At 37.8% G+C, this 21,011-nt stretch overlaps 2 protein-coding genes across 3 annotated transcripts; both read right to left on the bottom strand.

Annotated features, from left to right (window-relative positions):
* Positions 1-685: 685 nt before the first annotated feature.
* Positions 686-14,251, bottom strand: LOC108992210 (cellulose synthase A catalytic subunit 1 [UDP-forming]). 2 transcript variants are annotated; one of them, XM_018966688.2, is made up of 14 exons: positions 13,975-14,251; positions 12,715-12,910; positions 12,380-12,561; positions 6,533-6,665; positions 6,247-6,433; positions 5,453-5,719; positions 5,004-5,349; positions 3,738-3,875; positions 3,520-3,645; positions 3,057-3,269; positions 2,693-2,957; positions 2,390-2,586; positions 1,946-2,296; positions 686-1,689 (listed from the first exon to the last, which is right to left on the bottom strand). In XM_018966688.2, the coding sequence occupies exons 1-14, from the start codon at positions 14,053-14,055 to the stop codon at positions 1,102-1,104; spliced, it is 3,270 nt and encodes a 1,089-aa protein (XP_018822233.1). In that variant the 5' UTR covers positions 14,056-14,251; the 3' UTR covers positions 686-1,101. The 2 variants fall into 2 exon arrangements, with proteins under 2 accessions (XP_018822233.1, XP_018822234.1); XM_018966689.2 differs by having other exon boundaries at positions 711-1,689; positions 6,533-6,653; positions 13,975-14,221.
* A 2,907-nt stretch (positions 14,252-17,158) lies between these two features.
* On the bottom strand, positions 17,159-19,417 carry LOC109001821 (transcription factor HY5-like). The gene is made up of 4 exons (XM_018979264.2): positions 19,210-19,417; positions 18,652-18,832; positions 18,378-18,534; positions 17,159-17,718 (listed from the first exon to the last, which is right to left on the bottom strand). Exons 1-4 carry the CDS (start codon positions 19,304-19,306, stop codon positions 17,647-17,649), a joined length of 507 nt encoding a protein of 168 aa, XP_018834809.1. The 5' UTR covers positions 19,307-19,417; the 3' UTR covers positions 17,159-17,646.
* Positions 19,418-21,011: the final 1,594 nt, after the last annotated feature.

Raw genomic sequence — 21,011 nt, 5'->3', positions numbered from 1 at the left:
AACTATAAAGGTTGGAGGATGGTTCGGATGCATCAGCTGATCGTCAAGCAGATGACCATTGACACCACTCCCACGGGATTCATTGACAAACTCTTGGTTGGGGATGTCGCTAAAGGCAGCACAAAAGACAACAAAGCCAAGCCCTCTGCCCGATCAACAACAGCATTAAAATGGTCTGACCGCAACAGAATGAGATGCTCAACCAAGAGAGGGCACAAATTTCCGCACATACTCAAGAACAATGTGGTGACAACAGTTCATTTAGAAACAAATTTGAATACTGAATAACGAGTACGTGTAGTTAACAAAAATTCCTTCAAGAAATATGATGATAGCTAGTTAACTTCACTAAACAAAGCCAATCTAACAGATTGCAACTACGTAGACCTAAGCGATTAAATTGGATGATTGGAATTTCATCAAATGTACCAGTACAGCCATCTTATACTTGAAACTAGAGCACAGCAGCTGAGGAAAGAAAAATAAATTCTTCACCTACTTTATAATAATAAAAAAATAACTTTACAATCCAATGTATCTTATCACGTCATATCAGTTTACTTTTTTGAAACCTCTTTATCACTAAAGCATTTCAAAGTAATCCCTAACAACCAATCTCTTTAATTGGGTCTGAGATGAATAATGCATATAATTTAATTCTTATTCCACCATCGCACCAAATATCTAGACATCAAAGAATAACAAGCCTATTTTATTTCCAAGAACTGAAAGCACCTGCATATATAGGTTCTATATGCTCCGTGTCCTGACAAAACTTTGTCACAATACAACAAAATAATAACATCAGACGAGTTGGAGACACCTATCTTAAAAGACGCCAACAAAGACACTTCTGAAGAGAATGAATTTAAAATTAAAAATAAAAATACCAAAAAGGGTCCCGTCCCGTTTTCTTCCTTCCAACTCCTTTCATACATAAATAGAATACATGACCTTTGATCGTGCAGACACTATTTCTTTTGGGAGAGGGGGCACAGATTCTGCAGAGAACTTTGATACCTTGATTTCTTGTTATATACACACTACACTGCTTCAGCGAGAAGGATGGCATATACGACGACAGAATAATCTTGCAATGAACTAACAATTAATGCCACATTGACCTTTTGCTGCAGCTTTTGCGGAGTCAGAGGTGAAGGGATCGATCCGTACCCATAACAAGGAGAAAATCGAAGCAAGAAGTATGGACCAGACAATGACAATTGTTGGGGTACGATTTTGCCGACCCAACAAACCCTTCAGGAATGGATACAGATGGGCAATGACCCATATAGCAAAGAACAGCTTGCCGAAGAGGGGACCCCAGGACTGGTATCCACTGTTTATGGCATATGAAACACCAGCCACAATACCTACCAAGTTAACAATAAGGACTGTGGTTGGAGGGATGAGAAGTGATGTCCATTTGAACACATAAAGCTCTGCAAAGTCTCCATCTTCATCAGATGCCTTTGAAGTGACAGTGAAGTTGGTGTCAATTCCAGCAAGCACTTTCAAGAGCCCTTGGAAGACGGCGAAGAGATGGGCAGATGTACCACCAATGACCCAGAATTGCTCATTCCTCCACCAGTCCTCAATACTGACCCCACTCCACCTAAGCTCAAGAATTCCAGTAGCAGCAATGGAGACAAAAAGGAGAATAAACCACATGCTAGCAAAATTACTTATCTGCATAAAAAGGATATTAATCTTTTAATCACATGAAAAAACAAAAAGTAATTATAGTATATCCTATAGACAAGCATGAAGGATCCATGTCAACTACTTTTATAATTTGTGGTCTTGCATTGAACATCTCCACAGCCAAAATTTTCAACCCCACCAATATAATGCGCATAGAAAGATGAGAAAACGAACGAATGCACATCAAGCATGCTTGAAAGACTCATCGGATTGACTGTTATTAAGCAGAACCATCACTTACCTCAGGAATTATAAATTTCCCAGTGAGAAGGCAAAAGGCAGGAAGCATACAGTAGGCAATCAGTGGGATTGAGGTCAGCGGGTACACGATAGTATTTATGTATGCCAGTCTCTCCAAAAGCTTCAGTCTCCCATTGTATCCATACCACAAGGGGCAATGCCTACTCAGCAAAATCTCAATTGATCCTAAGGCCCATCGAAGAACCTGGTTCAATCGATCAGACAGATTAATCGGAGCAGATCCCTTGAATGCTGGACGAGCAGGCATGCAATAGATTGAGATCCACCCACGGGCATGCATCTTGAAACCAGTTAAAATATCTTCTGTGACAGAACCATAAATCCATCCAATCTGGTGGTAAAAGAAAAGGCTTAGATGACTTAATACTTGAGCACTATGTCAAATTAGTAGCTTGCTAGGTTCTAAATTACTATACTAACTGACCTCTTTTCCCCATTCAGTCTTGTCTTCATATCCACAGCTGATAACATGGATTGCTTCCTTTAAAAGAGTTGCAGGGTTGGTTGATGGCGGAATGCCTCCTTGTTCCATGAAGGTGGCTGCAATAAAAACTGGAGACTGACCAAAACGCTTCTCTAAGCTCTTCTGAGACATAAGAAGCAATCTCTCGTCTTCATATCCTGCAGAACAAAGGGAGTGGGGTTAACATTACAAGGCATGTACGCACCAGACCATCATTTGGTTTGACAATTATTCTTGTCAAATTTGGGAAAACAGAAAGCCAACCTTCAACACCCTCCTCAATGTCTTCTATATTGAAAATGGGAATGGTGGATTCAGTTCTTTTCATTGCCCTCTTCTTGTCAATGTACTTCTTATTGCCATCCCTTCCCTTCTTTCTTGAACCACAACAACTCTTGACAATAATATTCGGTTCCAAATCTTCCTCAGTTAGAACTGGATCGTACCCATATAAAGCTTGCCTGTTGAAACAGCAACCTGTTCCCACGTAGACAGGACCCTGGATGCCATCCAGCCCTTTCAAGTTGATCTGCATAATACAATAAATACAGGATTGTACTTAACCAAAGCCCAACCATAAGAAACAAAACACAAAATATTTTGCTGTGAAACATCCAGTGGAACCTACATCAAAGAAGACAATATTGCGGTTAGCATATCGATCGTGCAAGTCTATGCCATCGAAACGCTGTGGGAACTGCACATAACAAGTCTTCTTTCCAAAAGCAGGGTCCATCATGAAACACATGGCTTCTTTAAGAGCTTTGCTGTTATTAAAGTAGTGATCACAGTCGACATTCAGAAGATATGCACCATTTGTTAGGACAGCAGAAACTCGGATCTGCAATATATAAGATAAACAAAAACCATGGATTCAACAACATCTTGGTATGACAAGCCGCTCCAATCAATCAGGCAACCAATGAAAAATCATATCACCGCCAAACTACGGTACAAATCTGTGTGATCTCTCTATTTTTTCAAACAAATCGCTGATTGCACCACCTAGAATGGTGGACAATGGTAGCTATTATGGCTGTAAATGAATAAGATATCTAATTATAACAATAGAAGGCCATCAGTAGACAAACCAATGCATTCATTGCTCCAGCCTTCTTGTGATGCTGGAAGCCAGGTCGCTTCTCACGAGAAACATAAACAAGTCGGGGTAGTTCATTTCCATCTGTATCAAGCCCCCCACTGTGGCCTAAGAACACCTGTTTTTCCACACAATTGAAAAGTAAACATGGCCGTAAAAATATGAAGAAAACTATCAAAATCTTGAACCACTTGGGAAAAATGAGAATACCTGAATCATTCCAGGATGATCCCTAGGATTATTTCCAGGCCATGGAGTGCCATCCTGCATTGTCCAACCTTCTTCTGGCGTCTTCTGTGCTTTGGCAACAAGGGCATTGATCCGTACCTTGAATTCTTCATATTCTCTCTACGAAACAAAATGGTTTTGAATGTCTAAAAAATCAAAGACACCATAATCCTAATACTAAAACCATCTGCCTATATACAAATGTGCGAAGTCCTAGACCTGTTACATGACCCACTCAAAATTGCTCGAGAATACATACGAATGGAGTCAATAAGGTACTTTGCAAAAAAATGTGATCCTAACAAATATTAATGTCAGGAGTCTTTATATGGCCTAGTTTATTGCAGATGTTCCAGAAAAACTGTATTTTTTTATAGGCAACAAAACTGTATTTTACTTATTACCCTCTTTTAAACACATTAGTTTGCAAAAGTTTCAAATCTCTCATACACCTCATATATTTCAATCAAAAAAATGTTATATAGCATAGGGTGAAGCTCTATTGAAGTCAAAACTCAAAAATCCTGTCTTCACCTACTCTACCAAAGACCCAACAATTATTTTCGGTTTACTCATACAAAAATTAAAAAAAAAAAAAAAAATCAGCTGATATATAAAAAATATTGATATTTTATGAACAGTATATATATGCCGTTGATAATATAGGGAACACTTTCGGTAAAACAAGCCTTAAAAATCTTATTAGAATTTCCCATACAAGTATGGTATTTGCTACTGGTTATTTCTACTATTTCTTGTGAGATATCATCAACTTATCATAACAGTAATTTTTTTTTAAAAAAATAATAAGAACTTTTATTAAAACAAGTAAATAGGCATAGCCCAAGTAGGAAGTATATCTGGTGGAAAATGGGTGGACCGAAAGTTTCAGTCAGGTTCAAAAATCTCCCTTTGCACCAACTAGACTGGACCGATTACACCCCTAAGTATACAAGCGGAAACACCTAAATCCAAGCTAGGAACTGGGAGCTAGAAAAAGCTAAGAAAATCATGAAGATTATCCCCTTTCAATACAAGAACATTCGCCCAAAGACATTACTTTTTATTTATAAGACACAACAGTAGTTTTTATCATTGATGAACAAGACAAGAGTAGACAGCTTCAAAAGCCCCATACCATGGCAGTCATAAAACTTGCATTACCACCATGCATCACATAATAAGAGAGAGAATAATGCTATCCAAACCACAAAAAAAATATTGATCCATCATAGCAAATTCACTCACCTTCATTGCTCGCCTCTCTTTCACAAATGAAGGTTGTATTTTGTCTTTCAAGTAGTCAATTTTCTGGGCAAAGTAGAACTCAGGGGCCCTAGGCTCAATGTTATGTTTCTTGCAAAAGGGCACCCACTTCCTAGCAAACTCTGCAGTTTCAGAGAGGGCTTCAAAAGTTAACATTGCTGACCCATCATCTGATACATAGCAAGAGACCTTGTCGACAGGGTAATCCACAGCAAGTATGGACAAAACAGTGTTTGCTGTTACGAGAGGGGGCTCTTTTAGGGGATCTACAGTACTGACAAAAACGTCTACAGGAGCCAGTTGCGATGGTTCTCCCTCCCTATCGTACCTGAAGGGTATAATAACAATTAACAAGAAAAGTAGATTACTTCCTCATGTTCAAACCACACATAATACCATACAACATAACAAATAGAATGAAGAAAACTAACCTCAATACAAGCCTGTCAAGATAGGTCTCGCGGTTGATCGGAGACCATTTTGGGAACTGATCCAGAAGCCAGGATAAAGCAAACCAGATCTCACAAATAATTGATGTTAGCCACAATGGGTACGCATCTTTCACTGGGTGAGTCACACGGTATTGTAAGAAAAAGCCCAAAATAATAAGCCGCAGTATGATAACGACACGATAAGGTGTCAGATGTGAAGAAGAAATAGGCACCACACGACTCAAAGGTTGCCGAGCATCATCAGCCCTGAGAGAGAGGGAGAGAGAGTTTCAATTCACCAAAAAATACAGATAAAAAAATGCTTGATACACTGAGTAGGCAAAAGAACCCATTCCATTGTCAATCAACAGATTAAAGAAGGCACAGATCCATGCTTCCACATTATCTCATCACGATATTGCACGTTAAACAAATGGCATGATATGAAAAAAAAATATATGAAGTCACTGATGGAGACGTGAAGTGAAGTGAAGGTGTCAACAACAGTGAAAACAAAGATCATGGCAGAATATAAAACTTAATTTTACACATTTACTTATAAAAATTTTTTTGATTGGTATTGGTTACATTTACTTATAAAATTTCAAATTTAAGGAGATATAAAACATTTCAGATGCTATTCAAGCCAAAGAAATTTGCCATTAATTACAATGAGGCATTGAAAATCATCATCATTTGTGAACTCCATTCACCAGGGAAACGGTGATACTAAATAAAACTCATAACCACCAAAAGTGCAAAGCAAATAAAGTTTTCATGTATGGGATGCTCACATTTGGAGTTCTTCTCCATTGGAACCTGTGCCTTCCATATCTCCCTTCCCTTCAGCATATCTATTGGTCATATGCATCATATTTTTCTCCTGTTTGAGTTTCCAACCTTCAACCCTTTCCTTCCAGTCAACATTTCCAAGGCCATAAGAATTCAAGTCCTTAGATGGGTCAACAATTCTCACTGGAACTGTAGAAATAGATGACATGACAGTTTATCAAGCAATACAAGTGATACAAAAGCTTGTTTGAGGATTTATAAATGAACAAACTCGAGTTATTTGATTACCTGGTTGCTTTGGATCAATATAAGGAAGGGAGTGAACATGCTTTTCTGAAGGACCTAAAGGACCTGATGTGGTTCGCACGGACTGGTTGTCTGATATAACAGATGGAATTTCACCAGACACCTGAAATATTATCTTCATATCAGAAGAGAGAAGGTGGATAAATCACCAGGACTATCAATAGGAAAAATCAATCATAAAAAACACGTCCATTTTGATTATCCTTCCAAACATGGTAAGAACAGTTAGTGGAGATAACATCAAAAGCCGCAAGTGACATAAAATTTCTTTTTTTTATAAGTAATAAATCTTTATTCATAAACTCAAAGGCACAACAAGTGACATATAATTTCTGAAACAATACAAGTGATGTTAATCGCCCAACCTTTTTTTTTGTAAGTAATCAAAGTGAATTAATAAAAGAATAGGCAAAGCCATGTGTAGTATAAAGAGTGCCCTAACTATGTAGGGACATTAGATACAAGGAAATCATAGAAATCTTGTCCATTAAAATTAACGGAAGAGGCCCAAGTACAAAGGGTTCTAAAAAAGAAAGCAATGAGTTCCTCAATCGATCTCTCTTTGTCCTCGAACGTCCGTTCATTATGCTCCTGCCATAAACTCCACATGATGCAAATAGGAATCAACTTCCAAACAGCCTTGATCTGCCAATTTCCTCTTAGATCTGTCCAGCTAGCCAAAACCGCCATTACTGACTCAGGCATTACCCAACCCAAGTCTAGTCTTCTAAAAACCTCGTTCCATAACCCTCGAGCTACTTCACAGTGTAGTAGAAGATGGTCCACGGATTCACCCCCATTCCTACACATGCAACACCAATCTACGATGATCACCCCTCGTTTCCTCAGATTATCCATTGTGAGGATCTTACCCAAGGAAGATGTCCATACAAAAAAAGCTACTTTGAGAGGTGCCTTGTGTCTCCAAATTCTTTTCCAAGGAAACTGAATAGGGAGCTCATGTGAAAGGGATTTATAGAACGAGCGAACTGAGAACACACCACCCGAAGATATCCACCACAATGAGTCGGCATGATGGTTATTCGGTTTAAGAGAATACAAAAGTCTGAAAAAGGCTGCAAAGCTGTTCACTTCCCAATCATTTGCTGCCCAGCTAAAATTGATGTTCCACTGGATTTGTTCCCCTACTAACACCATGACATCCGCCACTGAAACCTTTGTATCATTAGCAACCCTGAAGAGATCAGGAAATAGATCATTTAGGACACCATTATCACACCAAGCATCATACCAGAATTTGATCCTAGCCTCGTCTCCTAAGCATAATCGTGAGTGACGAGAGAAAACCCCCCATCCTTTTCTTATATGTTTCCACAACGCCACTCCATATGCCCCCCTCACGTCACTGGCGCCCCATCCCCCCCCCCCCATAAACCACCATATTTGCTCTCAATCACCAATCTCCATAGAGCTTCTGGTTCTTTATGGTATCTCCACAACCATTTACCAAGCAACGCCTAATTAAAAATCATCACATTTCGAATGCCTAAACCACCATTAGGGAGAGGACAACAAACCTTCTCCCACCTGACTAGGTGGAATTTAAATTCCTCACCAATTCCGCCCCACAAGAAATCCCTCTGTAATTTCTCAATTCGAAGTACCACACTTGCTGGAATGGAGAACAAGGACAAGAAATATGTCGGTAGATTAGATAATGTACTCTTTATCAAGGTAATCCTACCACCTTTTGATAGGTACATTATCTTCCAGCTTGCTAGACAACGCTCTACTTTCTCAATGACTGTATCCCATACAGAAGCCGCTCTCGAGGCAACCCCCAACGGAAGGCCAAGGTATGTCATAGGGAGTAAGGCAATCTTACACCCCAGAGTGTTAGCCAGCTGTCTGATATGCTGGACCCCTCCAATAGGCACCATCTCTGACTTGTCTAAGTTCACTTTCAACCCCGAAGCTGCTTCAAAACACAGTAAGAGAGCCTTTAATACTCGCACCTGATTATTTTCTGCCTCACAAAATATAAGAGTATCATCTGCAAACAATAAATGAGAAATATTAATAACTCCCCCTCCCGAGGATCCGATCGAGTAACCAGTCACACGCCCAATGGTGACCAAGGCTGTGGTCATCCTACTCAGAGCCTCCATCGCAATAACAAAGAGTAAAGGAGACAGCAGATCTCCTTATCTTAGGGCTCGTGAACTATTGAAATAACTTGTTGGACTACCATTAATTAAGACTGAAAATTTCACCGTAGATATACACCAACGGATCCAAGATCGCCATTTCTCCCCAAAACCACACCTCCCAAGAAGGTCAAGAAGGAAATCTCAGTTAACATGATCATATGCTTTCTCCATGTCCAACTTACAAATGATCCCTGCATTACCATCTTTCAGTCTACTATCCAGACATTCATTTGCAATGAGAACCGCATCTAAGATCTGTCTATCTTTTACAAAAGCATTTTGGGGCTTTGAGATTATCTATCCCACCACCTCACTAAGGCGATTTGCCAGTACCTTAGAAAGAATCTTGTATACCCAATTTACCAAACTAATGGGTCGGAACTCTCTAATCTCCGCAGCCCCAACCTTCTTTGGTATCAAAGCAAGAAAAGTGGCATTAAATTCTTCTCGAATTTACCGACCAAATGGAATTCCTGGAACACTTTCATAAGATCTTCCTTCAAAACATCCCAACATGATTGAAAGAAACCCATAGAAAACCCATCAAGGCCTGAAGCCTTGTCTTTAGCCATTTTCCTAACCACATCGAACACCTTTACTTCCTCGAAAGGCCTCTCCAAACGGCTACCATCCAAGGGTCCAATAGAGTCAAAGATCAAACCATCAGGCTTAGGTCACCAAACCTCCTTAGTAGCTGTTCATAAAAACCAACCACATGATTATTAATCACCTGCTCATCCTTACTGATAACCCCATCAATTTTCAGCATCCCAATATTATTGGATCTCCTGTGAGAGTTGGCGACCCTGTGAAAAAACTTAGTGCTTCGGTCTCCTTCCTTCAACCATAATGCTCTAGACTTTTGTTGCCACGAAATCTCTTCTAGTAGAATGATCCTCTCAAGATCTGCAGCCAGCACTAGTTTTTGGGCTAGTTCCTCCTGAGTTAAGGTCTCCCCAATGTTGCCAAAAGACTGTAAATTCCAAAGTTTTAAATCTTGTTTTAAAGCTTTCAATTTACCTGCAAACATGAAGCTAGGAGTACCCCATATCTGATAAGATGACCACAAAACCTTTTGATTTCAACCACATGTTTTCAAACTTGAAATACCGACGTCTTCTTTGAAACCCCCCACAATCCAACATAATAGGCCAATGGTCTGAACACACACGAGGCAATCTCTTTTGCCAAACCTCCAGATAATGGATTTCCCATTCTAGGGAAATTAGGAATCGATCTAATCGAGACCACGTCTGATTATTCGCCCACGTGCATGTACCCCCCGCCACTGGTAGATCCACTAAATTCAACTAAAAAATGCATTCCGAGAAATCTGACATTGCTGGACGCATCCTTCTATTACCATAGCTCTCACTGGGAAATCTGATTACGTTGAAATCTCCTCCAATGCACATGGAAGATCCCATGCGTTGTGAACTCCAAATAGTTCATCCCAAAATAATCTACGATCAGTATCTATATTAGGACCATACACACCTACAAAGGCCCACAAAAAACCATCTGACACACTCCTAAAAGAGCATGCTACCGTGAATAACCCTATGAACTCCTCCCTTTTCTCCACCACCCTTTGATCCCACATCACCAACACATCTCCTGAGCCCCCATCAGCTGCCAGATATACCCAATCCACATGAACGCATCTCCATATACTTCTTACCATTTTAGTATTAATGACTTTCAACTTCGTCTTCTGTAAACAAACAATGTCCGCCTTCCATCCTCTCAGTAAGTTTCTTATTTGAAGACGCTTACTAGCCTCATCTAGACCATGGACATTCCACGAGACAATTTTTGGTTTCATTTGGGATAGGCAAGACCCTTTCCCTTAGACCTATCCCTACTAGAACTACCTTCAGAGTTCATGGACCAGGTTAGCCTTCTAAGTTCACGTTGTCTCTTAGAGCCAGCTTTTTTTTGTTGTTGATGCCCAACTTCAATGGCAGTGAGCAGCGACATGAATTGCTTTTCATATCCCTCACATTTCAAACTCACCAAATTCTGTATATCCTTTACTGTGTTAAAAATCCAATCTGAGACACTAGACTGGTCTGGAAACAAACAATTCAAAGGGATAGGACTCTGAGTTCTAAACTCAAATTGTTCCTCCAAAACCTCATCCCCGAGTACGAAACCCACTTCTCCTCCCAGGTTCTCTTCGTCTGAGAGAAAGAGATCTTCACTGGCTGAGTCCACTACTCCCATTTTTTCACACCCCAACGACCCCAATGACCCATTCCCCAGAGGAAGAATATTCTGCCCAACAGTGGAGTCACACGGCAACACGAGAGGCCACACTTGAACTATATCTCCACCCTCACCCCCCGTTGACTGAATCTGTCCATTCCCCGTCTCGGAAGGCCTCGCCGGACCCTCGGCTTCACCCCCAAGCATCATCGGCATTTTCTGTCCATTCCCCGAACCTTCCTCTCCACCCCCGCATCTCGGTTGTGTTGGAGGAGACTCCACCAACTCTTTCAGCTTCACCTGGAGTACCAGCCCAATCTCTGACGAGGCCACCACCTTCATCGGCGTCTTCTGAAGCCGACGCGACGAAGTTTCCGGCACGTCCACCACCCTCTGGTGGCGTTGCGGCAATGAGGGCCTCGAAACTTCTCTTTGCCCAAGCCCTCCACTTGGTGGGCTTATTGGGCTTAAACCCATGCTTCTCGGTACAGCCCATATGGCTATTCTTAAACCCAGAAGTGTTACGGGCCTGGTGGACCAGCCCAAAACCATCAGAGTTATGGGCCTGAAAGCCCTTTCCTTTATGCATAACAAACCTCCAAAACTCGCCATTTTCCCCCCCTGCACGCACCGTTTCATCGTTTTCCTTAAACACCCCAACACTCCTCACCACTTTATCCAACTCCCTCTGCAGGTACCTTAACTGCCCCTGCACCTCCCTCACCATGCAGTACACGTCTCTGCCATAATCACGCTCCCGAGAGAAAACGTGATGGGCTCGATGCGCATGGCCTCAAAGTGCCCCCTACCAATACCTTCCCAACCAATTCCTCCCCGCCAGCCCCAGTTCTCAGGCCGCCATGACTTCCTGCCGGAAATAAAGCATCTTTGTAAGACTTCGAAACCCCCTCAGTTTCTTTCCATGGCTTCCGCTGCAAACCACCCTCAAACCCTACGTTATCTCTATCCTCCATGGTAGCCTCCAATAATACCTCCTTCATTCTTCTCCAACCCCTTGCCCCCTCACCTTTAGGAATAATAATACAACTTCTGCGATTCCCTTCACCATACGCTACCACTTCCATGAATCTTCCCCAGTTATTCGAGCATCTCTGAGCTGACACTCTGATGGCCCTCTCTTATAGACGTATAAAAGTCCCTCCTTCCACTTATCGCACAATCCTCCAGAGCTCTTCCGAGCCATTTTGCAGTGCCCAGCCCCAGTAACAGCTCCTGTTTGAACCTCCTAACTCTCTCAAAGATACGAATCAGTCCACCTGTGAAGAACTTTGATTCAATCACAAGCTCCCTTGCAAATCCCATCTCAACCACCGTCAACGTAAACAACGGAACCTAACTAACCACCATGCTCAAACCTGGACTGCAATCCAAAAATAGTGCAAGAAAGATGTAAACATAAAAAGGATAATGGATTGTTTTAAGTGCCTACCGATTGCCCATTTGTGAGGAGGGGAATTGGAGGTTGAGATTCATGTCTAGAGGAAGAAGAGAGGTCGGCATCTTCCCCCTGCCACTGGCGTCTTGCCTTGCTATTCCCTTGAGCGTAATTGAACTCATTCTCTAAATCATCAACATCATCTTCATCATCATCTCCATCCACTCGAGGACTCCCTAAAATACATAAACAGTATTAATTTCATTCCTACATGTACAAATACAATTTTTATCTTATCAGTAATAAATTTTCATTAAAAACAGCAAAGAGGCACAAGCCAAGTACCAGATACAAGTACAAATGAATAATGGGGAACAGGGCAAGCTAACCTTTCTGCCTCTTATATCTAGTTTTGCATTGAGGACAAGATTGGTTCCCCTCTTTTCGCTCGTACTCATAACAAGGCCGACAAACAGGGAAGGCACACTCATTGCAAGCAACAAAGACATCACCGGAAGCTGTACGTCCAACAGTATCACCACAAATTTGACATATTTGGCCATTCAAATGCTTTAAGGGCTTGGGCTGCATTTTCCAAAGACAATGTAAGAATCAACATTACAGAAGAAAAATAGAGAAACATTATGGTAATATACTGGAAGAATAAATTCTTGAAAATTTGTAAATCAACACGTAACTACATTAACTAGCCCCATTTTCAAATTATAGCTTCTACCGATGATGAGAACGCAATGGCACACCATTTTCCATTGTGCAAATCAGGATGGCATTCGCTAGGCATAAAAATAACATTTTCAGGTAAAAAAATATATAAATTCTTTACGCCTAAAGATTACATTAATCTCTTCGGTTAAAAAAAAATTCAGGAAACCCATAAGACTAGATCCCAGCTCAAGCAGTAGCAGATCTCGTCAAAAGTCTGGCCCAACAGTATTGTGTGGTAGGTAATTGCTTATCTCAACTACGTTCAGGGAAAAGAGTTGAATGCCACCGAACTGTAATATTCGGATCTCAGCTTGAATGCTCCCTAATAAAAGCCATCATTTTTTGAAGGACAACCAATCACTCTCGCTACTAGGACTAGGTATAAAAAGGAGAAACTAATAGGAAATCTCGTTAACTAAGCCATCACAACCGATTACCCCAATGGTATATCGAAATCAAGGGAACAGCCCAAAAACAAAGGCACTGATTTCACAAGATCATAACTGCAACAAGTTCAAATTTAGAGACCCACATGGCAAATCCCCACACCGACTGATACAGCGACTACCTGCTATCCATTCCCACATAAACGGTGTGAGCTTGAGCTCAGCTCACACTCACTCGCACTCAATAAACAATAAGATCCAAGCTTCACAATGAAACAATTAAATACATGTAATAATCACTATGCCGAAAAACCAAAATATACAAAATCGGAAGTACGACCACCACAATTTCCCGACTCATGTATAAAACAAAATTAGGAGTTCACGGACTCGCATTCCACACTACCCAACACCCAGATCCATACGCCACAGTGAAGGACAGGGAAAAAAAATATAAATAAGAAATAAATAGAATACACAAAAGCAAAACTAGTATGGAACTGGAAAATCCGAAATGGGTATGTCGAGAACACAAACCCCACTGTCGGAATCGTGGCGAATCCGGACCAGCTCGTTCCTCTTGTAAGACCCAGCCACCATTCCCGCATTTGCTTCCATGTTGTTTTCTCAGTTGGTTCTTTCGTTTAGGGAAATCAGAAGAGATCCCCGCTTCTGATTTCAGTGTTGTGAGGGTATAGGAGGGGATGCGAATAGATTGGTGCAAATGCTGTGAATTCTTCGCCCATTCAGGACGCCATCTCTGTACCTCTGGTTTCAACACTTCCAGCAACATAAAGGACTAAAGCCTGTCTTTTTATCAATTTCTTTTTGCGTATTACTTTATCATCTCTAAAAAATGATAATAAAGCAATGGTGGCTACCGGCCGGAACGGTAGCTGCTTGTACCTAAACCCAACGCGGCTCTCAGGACAGCAACGGGCAAGGTGTAGGACCGTGGGGCTCATTTTAATCTCCATTTATTATATATATATATATATATATATATAATAAAGTACTGTTATATTCATAAATAAATTTTATAAAATAATTTTATAAAATAATATGATTTTATTTAATCTATTAGATCTATTTTATAATAAAAATAATTTTATAATCTGACGAATCACGTTAAGTAACATTAATTTATGAGATAATTTTTATATAATTTTTTTATGATTAAAATATTTTTTATATAATATATTATATATGAGTCATTATTGGATGGATATATTTATTAAAAATATTTATTTATCATTCTTTTATAAATTTATGAGACATTTAATGATAAATTTAAAAATAAAATAAAATATAATAAATAGTTTTTAATTATTTAATATTATATCACAGTAAAAAAATAATTATAAAAGAATGATGAATGACATTATTTAAATTTATTAATTATAAAAAAATGAAATATTAATATATTTTATGTTAAATGAATATAATGAGTTTATATATATATATATATATATATATATGTATTTAAAATAATTTTTCTTTATATTTTATCAGCGAGAGATGAGACTTGAATTCCGTTAGTCACGCGGGGTCCAGTCGAAGGGGACAAGCGTCGTATATGCTTTCCCAAATTTTTGCAACATTTCCGTTGCTGTTAACAGGCTGTCCTGTCACCTGTGGGTTACCTACTAAGTGTCGGTAGCTTCCGGTTTTCTAATCAGGGCATTGGTATTTGCTTTGTCAAAACTTAATTAAATATAAAATATAATAAATTTTATTAAAAAGAGAGTTGCATTAAATTAATTAAGATTGTGTTTATACGTAAAAGTGAATTGAATTGAGTTAAATTGAGATGATAAAATATTATTAAAATATTATTTTTTAATATTATTATTATTATTTTAAAATTTAAAAAAAGTTAAATTATTTATTATATTTTGTATTGAAATTTAAAAAAATTATAATGATGAGTTTGAGATCCAAACGAAACCTTAAAGATAAATATAAAATTTTAAGTTACAATAAATATATAAATTTTTTCAAAAAATATACAATTTTAAACTATAATAAATGTATAGATTTTTTTAAATTTAAAGGATTACTGTTCACTTATCAAATATATTTTTTATTCACTTTTAATCTTTAATAATTTTTTTATTCACATTTAATCTCTAATTGTCTTATAATAATAATATAAAAATTAAATTAAATTATTAATTAATATATTATTAATGTAATTATAAAATATGAAAAAAATAATATTTTTATTAAAAATAATATTATATTATTATTTTGATGAATTTAATAATTAATTTAATATAAAATTATAAATAAAAAAATTTCAAATATATGAAAAATATATATTTTTTATTAAAACTTAAAAATAAATTTAATCAGTCCAATTCTGTATTGATTGATCTGACTATGGCTGTCGGTGGACTAGTGGCAATTTACCTTGGATTACGGACAAATTCTTTAGGATAAATCTACTCTTCCGCTCGGCTACCGCTGGGTTTTTGTTTTTTAAATTTATTTAATGATTAAGGGCAGGTTTTGTAAATAAAATAAAACACAAAATTCTCATCTCATCATTACACTTTTTTCAAATCTCTATATAAAATATAATAAATAATTCAACTTTTTCAAATTTCAATACACTTTTTTCAAATCCCAAAACAATAATAATATTAAAATATAATATTTTAAATTTCAAAACAAAACACAAAATTCTCATCTCATTCCCTAAACCTGCCCTAAATAATTATTTTTAAATAATATTATAACTTTTTTAAAAAATAAAATTTTTAAATTTTTTTTGAAAATACATGTAAAAAAAAAAAACTAAAATCAACTAGCGAAACTCCGAGAACCACCAAATTCTTTACCCTTTTTTTAACAGTTAAAAGAAAGTATTATTTTAATAAATTTATAAATTTATTAAAAATAGTATTTAAAATAATTTTAAAAATACTTTTTAAAAAACACATAAAATTAAAAAGTGAATTTTGCCTTGCCCTAGCAGTTCTCTTTATCTTCATGCATCAGCTTTATTTACATATATTTATAATATGCTAATTAATTAGGTTGCCCTTTAAAAATATTTTTAATTTGTTTAAAATATTAAAAAAATACATAAATTTATTAGTAATAATTTTTTAAGCATTAAAAAAAATTAAAATGCCCTGCAGGCACTTGGGGCAATAGCATTTTACTTTATAATATGAGTATTGTTACATCTATAAAAAAAAATTATATCATAATTTTACAAATTGATATGAGTTCATTTGATTTGTTAAATTTATTTTATAATAAAAATAACTATACAATAAAAATAATTTTACTGTATAAACTATTCGGGTTTGGAGTGAGATTATCTTTTGCTTCCATTCGAAAGATTTATTTATTTATTTTTATATATATATATATATTTAAGTATTCATTCGGAAGATCTTTATCACTGCCTAGTTCAAAAGGAATAAAATAAAAAATTAACTGCCACCATTATCCTTAAATTGTACATTAGAATTTTTCCAAATTATTGTAAATTATTATTTCAACTTGAATTAGTGATACACACGCGAAATAAACTTAACATCTAAAACCCAGGGATTTTCATCCAAATTTAAATATACTGTAAGATTGTACCCATCTCTCACTTGCTTAAAATCCTCAAATTCATTTAAACACTCGAGACAATATTTTCCCGTAAATTATTATTCAATGGAATGCGCCCAAAACCAGCTATTTATTGCGAGTTAAATATGAGGAAAACAATGGCATTGTTCCAGCTAATTCATACACATCGCTGTTGTCAATAGTATGAGCTTAACTTAAGAAGCAGCACAGAGAGAAACAAGTAAACACCAGCTAAAATTGACATATGCATGCCAAACAGATTCTGAGATGAGGATATACAAATGGAGATTCTCCAAAGAAGCTTACTTAAGTAAACTGTTCATCCACCTAACACACGCCCCTATTGCACTTTCCACTCCACCAGTCACCGCCACTTCCGCCATTGGCACTACAACCATAGTCACTGTCGCCCCACCATCATTGTTTGATGTCATAGCTATTAGCCAGGCTAGCATTACATGGCATACGGATATGAGAAAAGTGGGAAAAAATCCCTAGGAAAACACTAACCTAGAATTAAGCATGTCGAGAATGAGATGCTCTCAGTTTCTGATACTTCATAATGTACCAAATATTATTAAATACACTTGCATCCTGCTCTTCCTTTTTTTGGTCTCATAAAGACCCATCATTGCCATTAGCACCACTACTTCCTCCTTTCTTGCTTGCTGTTGTGTTTTTCAATATCTGAAAAAATCAAATCGATAAAGTGCAAACAATTAGATGTCATGCAACTTGCGGTTTGAGATAAGATAGCGGTAAATCACAGGTGCCAACTCCAATAACCTGAGAAACTTCATATACCAAGAACCCAAACAAAAATTCATTAATAAGCATGACTTGCTCGTCGCTGACCGGTTTGGCCAGGCTCACTGAGGCCCTGCATTAGAAGTTGTAATTCTGTTGTAGTATTTAATTTGCCACTTCTGATTAGGAGTGAGTTAGTTAAGGTCAAGCTGGTGTATATACATAAGCGTGCATCTCCATTTTTGAGCCACAGAGAGAGAGAGGGTGGTTTACAACCATGATTGACACGTCAAGGGAGAATATGAATTATGGCCATTAGCCTCCTCTTTTTTCTTTTTTTTTGTTTTGGTGGTGTTTTTTTTTTTTTTGTGGGGGGGGGGGGGGGGGTTCTATGCCCCTATGCCTATACTTGTATGGCAAACACATCGAATATGCTTTGATCATGAAGACCCTCACCCACCCAATCAGATCATTATCAACAAGCTCATGGGCGTTTTGATCATTGATGGAAAATGATAGGACTACATGCCTAACTACCATATATCTCAACAACCATTTATGATGGCTACTGTGGTATGATGTGATGGTGAAGTACATACCTGTCTAAGCATCTGATTCTCATTCTGCAAGGTGGACAACCTCTCTTCGAGCTCAGAGTTCTTCTCCTCTAATTCTTTCACCCTCGTTTCCAGTTCAGTCAAGTATGCTTTCTTCCTTTCCCTTGCTTGCTGTGCTGAAACTCTGTTCCTCAGCAACCTTTTCCCAATTTTTTGCAGCCCCCAAATGCACAATGTTATATACCAAAAGTGCCAGTGGCCCCATAGAATAAAGCGGATAGATCGGGAAGGGGGCAGAAGAGCTATAAACTAATACCTCTTCAGCCGCCTGCTTTCTTTATCAGCTGGACTTCTGCCTCTCTTCCTCCGACCTTCCCCGTTAACTTGAGCCCGGTCTGGGCCGGCCACCGAACCCGTGTCCCGCCCCGAGGCTGAGGTTCCAGCAGACTCACCACCAATCTCTGGTACCCTCCTGATCTCTTCATCACTCTCCAAACCTAAATATAAGAAAGAAATATTAAAAAATTGCAAGGGGTGGGAGTAATGGTAATCCCGGGGATTTCCCAGGTAGAAGTGATACCCATGAAAATACAGAATGTCCCAGTTGAGAAAAGCTCGACTTTGTACAAAACCCGGAAGGGAAATTTCAATTGTCTTGACATCATGAATAATGCTGATCATACAAAGGAAAGAGGAAAAAAAAGAAGCTGCAGAATTTGCGGACGGAATTTCACGCGGAGAAAATTTTCGACATTCCAGAAAGCCAAGATTGGAAATCAGAAAAAAAAAAATTAAAGTAAAAGAGAGAAAAGCACCAAATTGATAACCTGTTTGACAAAAGAAAAAAAAAATCCCAAAGCGAGAAAGTTCCGACCTTCTTTGACTTCAGGCTGAAGAGCAGAGCTCGAAGATCTTTCGCTGCTCGAAGGCAGAGAACTCGCCGCAATGGAACTCGTTGCTTGCTCTTGCATTGCATCTACAAGCAATAGATCGAGAGAGGGGACACGCAGCAAGCCAAATATTCTTGGGCTTTCAGACACAAAAAAGAGCGGGACTTCAATGTTACGGCGAGTTAATACAAGGGTGCTGAGAAAATAATAGTAATAATAATTATAATAATAATTATAACAATAATATGACGTCTATTTGCAGCCGTTAGATTCGTCTCGATCTGACGGATTTGAAAGTGAGAGCGTGGAGACTTATGAGCCATGAGGAGTGGCGTGAATCAAAGGTTTGCAGAGGACAGTGGTGGAAGTTCCCAGGCCGTTGGATTGAATACTGATCCGACGGATTGGGACCGAAGTTGGAAGCGGTAATGCAACGAGTTGGGACCACTGGTCTCGATTCTGGTCAACTCTGGGTACCGAATAGTGCAAAAAAAAAAAAAAATTCCTTTTTCTTGGATTCTTCTTTCAATATTTTTAAATCACTTTAAATATTTTTTTTTAAAAAAATAAAATTTACAAACTTATTAGAAAACAGTTTCTTAATCATTAAGTATAAATTAAAATTAAAATAAAATTCGGTAAACAAATTCTGTGGGAGTAATGTTTCTCCTTCACAATTACCATGAATCTGAGAATCTCGATCCCTGGGATACCTGCATGTGCTACACACGTGCGATATACTAAAGGGCCCTCTTCATATCAATTGCCTTGAAGGCTCCTATGTTAATGGGAAACAAAGTAATACCGAGCGGGCTTATCACAGGTCATGGTCGAGTAAAATGTGATAATAAACAGCACATTTGCTCAGACCCAATAATTTATCAAAAATGATAATTGTAACGATGAGTATGTAAGTATTATATAATTATTTAAAAAAATAAATAAATATAGAATTTATATAAAAAAAAATTAATTTTTTAATAATATACTTTACTTATTTTTAAAATGACTGTACAATATTTATACATTTTATAATTATATGTAACATTACTCATAATTTATATACAATAGAATATAAATTCTTTACTTCTAGCATACCCATATGCATTCGAAAGAAAAACGTGAACCTTTGCACATTTTTTGTGTTCAAAGCATTAGGCACCTGCGGACATCCTGCAGACCGAAATTATTACTGCCAGACAGTTTTTGTTGCTTCAAGCGATCTCACATATAATTATCCATAGAAATGCTTCAGATGAAAAACTCTAGCAATAACAACTCTCCTTGAAAATTTGCCCCATGTAGCTTACAAATCAATACTTAATCAAATGTGACCTCAACCAGACAGCTAACCTTAAAAGTTTTTTGTACATGTTCTACAACATCTTATGAACCAAATTATGTGTTCTAATACGAATGCAAGAGGAGAGAGAGAGAGAGAGGCCAAAGAAGACAATAAATGAATGAAGGAAAAGTAACCGTCATTCAAGACGCATGTTTTTAACCCATAATAGGACATCAATTCTTCCTAGCCCAAGTCTTCCATATCATAATTATTAGATTGATGTCTTCGACGAAACTAGTAATCCTAAGAAAGCCAAGAAAGGAGAATTGTTACCTAGAGAAAACTAGAGTGGAATCTCTAGCAGAAAGAGTATTATGGTCCTGTAACCTTATAGGAACCTAGGGCTGTACAAAAAATAGAGAAACTGACTCAGACCAGCTGAAGGAGCTCAGAACCAGCCGAAACTGATGGAGAACCAGTCGGCGTGCGACAGCAAATAGG

This window comes from Juglans regia, chromosome 11 (genome assembly GCF_001411555.2).
Source record: "Juglans regia cultivar Chandler chromosome 11, Walnut 2.0, whole genome shotgun sequence".
NCBI lineage: Eukaryota > Viridiplantae > Streptophyta > Magnoliopsida > Fagales > Juglandaceae > Juglans > Juglans regia.
This window is presented reverse-complemented; position numbering and strand designations above follow the sequence as displayed.